The 6003-nt window shown below is 41.8% G+C and overlaps 2 protein-coding genes across 5 annotated transcripts in view; both read left to right on the top strand.

Moving 5' to 3' along the window:
- ap5z1 (adaptor related protein complex 5 subunit zeta 1) overlaps nt 1–73 on the top strand; it is a 7511-nt gene extending 7438 nt beyond the window's left edge. For all 4 annotated transcript variants that reach the window (XM_083671365.1, XM_083671364.1, XM_083671363.1 and 1 more), the window contains one exon: nt 1–73. This exon is cut by the window's left edge and continues 335 nt beyond it. The gene's annotated coding sequence lies outside the window, so the exon portion shown is untranslated.
- Nucleotides 74–277: 204 nt separating this feature from the next.
- Nucleotides 278–5169, top strand: uchl5 (ubiquitin carboxyl-terminal hydrolase L5). The gene is made up of 11 exons (XM_083672582.1): nt 278–515; nt 853–916; nt 1008–1113; nt 1436–1561; nt 1864–1925; nt 2157–2287; nt 2783–2846; nt 3321–3423; nt 3681–3794; nt 4225–4323; nt 4881–5169. The coding sequence occupies exons 1-11, from the start codon at nt 440–442 to the stop codon at nt 4923–4925; spliced, it is 990 nt and encodes a 329-aa protein (XP_083528708.1). The 5' UTR covers nt 278–439; the 3' UTR covers nt 4926–5169.
- Nucleotides 5170–6003: the final 834 nt, after the last annotated feature.

Raw genomic sequence — 6003 nt, 5'->3', positions numbered from 1 at the left:
CACTTGCCTAAATGATTTGTGTATAAAAATATGTACTGTATATTTTCATTTAAATAAATGATGAATTATTGGATATGTATTATGGCTATACACTATGCACACACTCACACTGCTCCCTGTACTGCACACACACACACTGCTCCCTGCAATGCACACAAACACACACACACACAGTAAAACACAAACTCCCATTCCCACCAGGGGGAGACGTAGAACAACGTGAATGAGCAATGTGAACCGCATGTAGCTACGGGTCCCTGGAAGAGATTTAGCTTGAAAGCTGCAGACTAGCACAACAGGCTCACTAGCAGTAGTAAGCTAACTTAGTATAACACATTCATTAGCTAATTCGCTGCAAAAGTACTGCAGTATATTTATATGTCGTAGAGGTATTTTTTATCTATATATATATATATCTATTACACATAATATTCTAAACATGGCTGGAAGCGCAGGAGAGTGGTGTCTCATGGAAAGTGATCCAGGGGTTTTCACTGAGTTGATCAAAGGCTTCGGTGAGTCAGTGCTTTTAGCTAGCCAGCTAGCTTGCTACTGCTGTCACATCAATTTAGTCAAATGCAGTAAGCCAACTATGGCCTGTATGCAAGAGCACAGTATCCATTTGGCTAAATATATTATATGTGACTATGATGGTGTTCAGCAAACGCCATGAACCCATTTCAGATCAAGTCTGAACCGCCAAAACGGATAGCTGCTATCTAGCTAGCAGCATGCCTCTGCGTAGCGAATGAATGATTCACTTGGGAATGCATCCACCAAACTAGCAATATTGTAGCATCTTGTATCCACATGTCCGATTTAACCAAGATTGCCCAATTCTACCCTAACAAGGTTGTCAAGGATCCCAGGTCGAAGAAATATGGAGTATGGAACCAGAGAACTTTGAAAACCTCAAGTACGCAATGAACAAATGCCTACACCTCAAAATATATACAGTAGATATATACAGCCAGTGGTTTGAATACAGCGTTTTTTCTTTCCTGTAGACCTGTCCATGGACTTATTTTCCTGTTCAAGTGGCAGCCTGGTGAGGAGCCGGCCGGATCCATTGTCCAGGATTCGAGGCTCGACAACATATTCTTTGCCAAGCAGGTGCAGACGTACACATGTCAGACATGCACACGTCTGTAGAGGCGACTTCACCTAGACTAGTACACAGTACAGCACCGCAGAGCTCCGGTTAAACGGCTTTAATAGAGTCAAAGTAAGCCTTGTGCAAGAATGGCTCGTGCTAAAGGCTAATGGATGTCGTTGTAGCATTTACTCTATTTCTGTTACTCTGGCATTCACAAAGTCCCTGGATTATGCCCCCTGAGATCTGATGTTCCCTGCGTTTACTACACATTGTTAAGCAATGTCAGATGTATGTGTGTGTGTATATAACTGCTCTGTGTGCTCGTCTGTGTTGTTTCAGGTGATAAATAACGCCTGTGCCACCCAGGCGATAGTTAGCGTGTTGTTGAACTCCACCCATCCAGACATGATTCTCGGAGAGACGCTCACAGAGTTCCGAGAGTTTTCTCTCAGTTTCGATGCTGCAGTAAGTTATTTTTCTTTCTAAAGGGAAGTTTTTTATTTATTTTTTAAATAAATAACTATCCTAATAAATACAGGATGATGAATTGATTTTCTTGAAACTAGTTTGTTGACGTTATACAACTTGGTTTTGATTCATTATATCCAATATAGATGTATAACAGAATACATCTATATTTTGACGCTTTGCTGAAGTGCAATCATATGGATTAACAATTACACTGACATTCCAACAACTGTGTGCTTATTTTAATATGTAGTGTGATTGATCGAGGAGAACATATTCTGTCTTTTTCCTTTTTGAAGATGAAAGGTCTGGCTCTCAGCAACTCTGAAGTTATTCGACAAGTTCACAACAGCTTTGCCAGGTAAGCTGTTTGTTTTCAGTAAGTGAAATATAACCTGTCTGACAAAACTGTCTGGATAGTTTGTAGTGTCCCTGAGGACATTCCCAACGAAGCTTATTCCCTTGAGGCGGGAGAAACAGACTGCTGTTTTGACAGAACGAAGGGTCATTCTTCATGGATCATTCATAGACATTATTTTTAGTCGTGGTATCCTATAGATTTTATTGTAACATTTTTTGACTGTTCTTGCAGACAGCAGATGTTTGAGTTTGACGCTAAGTCTTCAGCGAAGGATGAAGACGCGTTTCACTTCGTTAGCTACGTGCCGGTGAACGGCAGGCTCTACGAGCTGGATGGACTCCGTGAAGGACCGATCGACCTGGGTACGCAGTCATGTGTTATAAACGCCCGTCAGAGTTGGCCATTTCACTAGCAGCAATGTGTTATAAACGCCCGTCAGAGTTGGCCATTTCACTAGCAGTCATGTGTTATAAACGCCCGTCAGAGTTGGCCATTTCACTAGCAGTCATGTGTTATAAACGCCCGTCAGAGTTGGCCATTTCACTAGCAGTCATGTGTTATAAACGCCCGTCAGAGTTGGCCATTTCACTAGCAGTCATGTGTTATAAACGCCCGTCAGAGTTGGCCATTTCACTAGCAGTCATGTGTTATAAACGCCCGTCAGAGTTGGCCATTTTTACTAGCAATAATGTTCCACATTGGTGTCATTAGCTCTAATTGCTAATTAGATGAGGTTTCAGAAGATTACGCCCCGAATCCTGGTGGATCATGATTCAGGGCGAAAAAATTGCAGTTACAAAAATAGTCTAATGGCGTTGTTTGTCTTCCTCCTTCTATCGTCTATGCTTTGATTTCAGGTGTGTGTAGCCAGGACGATTGGATCAATGCAGTTAGGCCGGTGATCGAGAAAAGGATACAGAAGTAAATATTTTTGTTTTCACTCAAAAGTCTTATGAATTAAATGTGTTATACAACTGGACAATCTCAACCTCATTCCAGCACTGCTAATTTAAACCAAAGATGTTCTCTTGAATACCTATGAAAGTCTCTACATCACAAACTTCACAATGTAAACGAACCGGAGACAGACTCGTACTTTTTGGAGGCAGGCGTCATCGTTAGGATTGCTAGCAAAACAGAATCAGTGTGCTAGGAAATTGAGTAAATTTGAGTAAATCACTCAATTTACCATACCTGCAAGCATAGTAAACCATAGGCAAAATCAGAACATGTTTACAGTTTATTAGCAACCCCTCAGATGTACTTTTGCTAGCGAAAAATGACAAATGTCTCCAGTTATGTTTACACTGTGCAGTTTGTGACGTACAGACCTTCATACCGTATTGGAGGACACATTCATCGCTAACTTCTCACTGTCCTCTACCCCATAAACAGGTACAGTGAGGGCGAGATCCGCTTCAACCTGATGGCAATCGTTTCAGACAGGAAGATGATTTACGAGAGGAAGATAGCGGAGCTGCAGTCCCAGCTAGCTGAGGTAAGTGGTTTCACTGGCGAGAGACCGAAGATGCTGCTACTGATTAGATATGAGCTCAGGGCCCACTCATATAGTTCAATATAGCATATACTCTCCTCCCCACCTCCTCAAATAGCATTGGAGGAGAGGATCTGAGGATCATCTCGTCCAATCCGTTTTGACCGAGAGGGTGCATCTCGATAATCTGTTGTGGCTTTCTCCAATCGACTTGTTTTGGCTTCTGTCTCTTGCATTGGTTTCTTTCCCTGCCTTACCAGGAAGAGCCAATGGACACAGACCAGAGCAGCACCCTCCTCAGCTCCATCCAATCAGAGATCGCCAAGTACCAGCTCCTGATCGATGAAGAGAGCCAGAAACTCAAAAGATACAAGGTATGTTCACTCACCATTGGCCTACACTCACCAAGTACCTTATTAGAACACTATACTAATACTGGGTAGGGCCTCCCTTTATTAGGAACACTATACTAATACTGGGTAGGGCCTCCCTTTGCTCTTTATTAGGAACACTATACTAATACTGGGTAGGGCTTCCCTTTGCTCTTTATTAGGAACACTATACTAATACTGGGTAGGGCCTCCCTTTGCTCTTTATTAGGAACACTATACTAATACTGGGTAGGGCCTCCCTTTATTAGGAACACTATACTAATACTGGGTAGGGCCTCTCTTTATTAGGAACACTATACTAATACTGGGTAGGGCCTCCCTTTGCTCTTTATTAGGAACACTATACTAATACTGGGTAGGGCTTCCCTTTGCTCTTTATTAGGAACACTATACTAATACTGGGTTCTTACAGGTTGAAAACATCAGACGAAAGCACAACTACCTACCGTTTATCATGGAACTACTGAAGACACTGGCAGAATATCAACAGTTGATACCATTGGTGGAAAAGGTGAGACATCTTGAGGACCTGTAGCTTTTGGTTCCATATTTGTTACATTTGGTGTGTATTATTTCCTTGATGATGTAACCGTACATTAACTGCTACATTAAGTGAGATTTTTCAAGTCCTTTTGCAATGAGGTGACTGCATATATGCAAACTATTTGGTTTTGCTGTTACAGCTAGTATCCACTAGAGGGCAACATTGGTCTCCCGCAGACACAGCTCAGTCCAAATGTTTTTTTTAGACTAGACATGCTTCAATTTCTTTGCGTAGTTGAGTAGCAAGCTACAGTTAATTAAGTTATTTGTTTTGATTTCATATTTTGTTGAATGTGTGGAATGATCAACTGTCACAAAATGCCTCATCTTATTTCACCACGCCTTGTCTGTGAAATATTAAGATTCAGCTGGTGAGCTTTTTTTTAATGAAAACCCATGATTATCTTGGCTCTCCCACTGTGTATGTAGATTGTGAACTTAACCCCTACAGGAGAACATAACTGCAGTATTAATATCCAACGCCATGTCTTTCATTGTCATTTTGGTTTGTCATCGTCTTCCCAGGCAAAAGAGAAACAGAGTGCCAAGAAAGCTCAGGAGGCGAAGTGACCACACACACACACACACACACACTGTCTTCATCAGTTGTCTTATTCATGTAAACGACCACGGATCCCCAAGCTTCCCCTCACCATAGTGTTCTGAACCCACCCAGACATCGGAGCCAGCGGTGGACCAGAGAGAGGAAATGTGTCTACTGTCCGACATTTTGTCCATCAGCTGTAATGCATGCAAGGAGAAAGATACGTTCTACAAAACCTGTCTTATTTTCATAATAAAATGTTTAGATGTTCGAACAGCAATTTTTTGTTTTTTTGTTTTTTTCGATTTCATGGTCGATGGATATGATCTCATGATGAATATGCTATGACTTGTGTGATGTTGTCGGTAACGTTATCTATGAGGTTGGATCCAAGTCCGTTATGAAATTGCTGGTGTAATCGATGAGGAGAGTCACGTACATAAAAAGCGCAACAGGATATATTCAAGCAACAGGGTCACAAGACATCACATTCTTGTAATAACGTTGCGAAATAGACCATGCAATAGACTTGATGGGGACATCACCTACGTCCTGGAGATGTTTGCTGGTTACATAAGTGTCTCCTTGTCTCTAAAGCATATCTATTCAGATGAGTAGTGCAGTAATTTGACCTCGCACACCGTTATGACTTTGACCAACTTAGTGACCTTGTGGTGAGAATGTCTTCCCTGAGATCAGAAGGTTGATGAGGTCTATACACTCACTGAGCACTTTATTAGGAACACTATACTAATACTGGGTAAGGCCTCCCTTTATTAGAACACTATACTAATACTGGGTAGGGCCTCCCTTTGTTAGGAACACTGTACTATTACTGGGTAGGGCCTCCCTTTGTTAGGAACACTACTATTACTGGGTAGGGCCTACCTTTATTAGGAACACTATACTATTACTGGGTAGGGCCTCCCTTTGCTTTCAAAACAGCCTCAATTCTTCGTGGCATTAATTCCACAAGATGTTGGAAACGTTCCTTTGAGATTCTGGTCCATGATGACATGATTGCATCAGGCATTTCCTGCAGATTTTTAAGGTGCACTTTCAAGCTGCGAATCTCCTGTTCTACCACATCCCAAAGGTGTTCTA

Source organism: Argentina silus, assembly GCF_951799395.1.
Source record: "Argentina silus genome assembly, chromosome: 6".
Lineage (NCBI taxonomy): Eukaryota > Metazoa > Chordata > Actinopteri > Argentiniformes > Argentinidae > Argentina > Argentina silus.
Note: the sequence above shows the minus strand (reverse complement) of the source record. Positions and strands in the feature narration are given on the sequence as shown.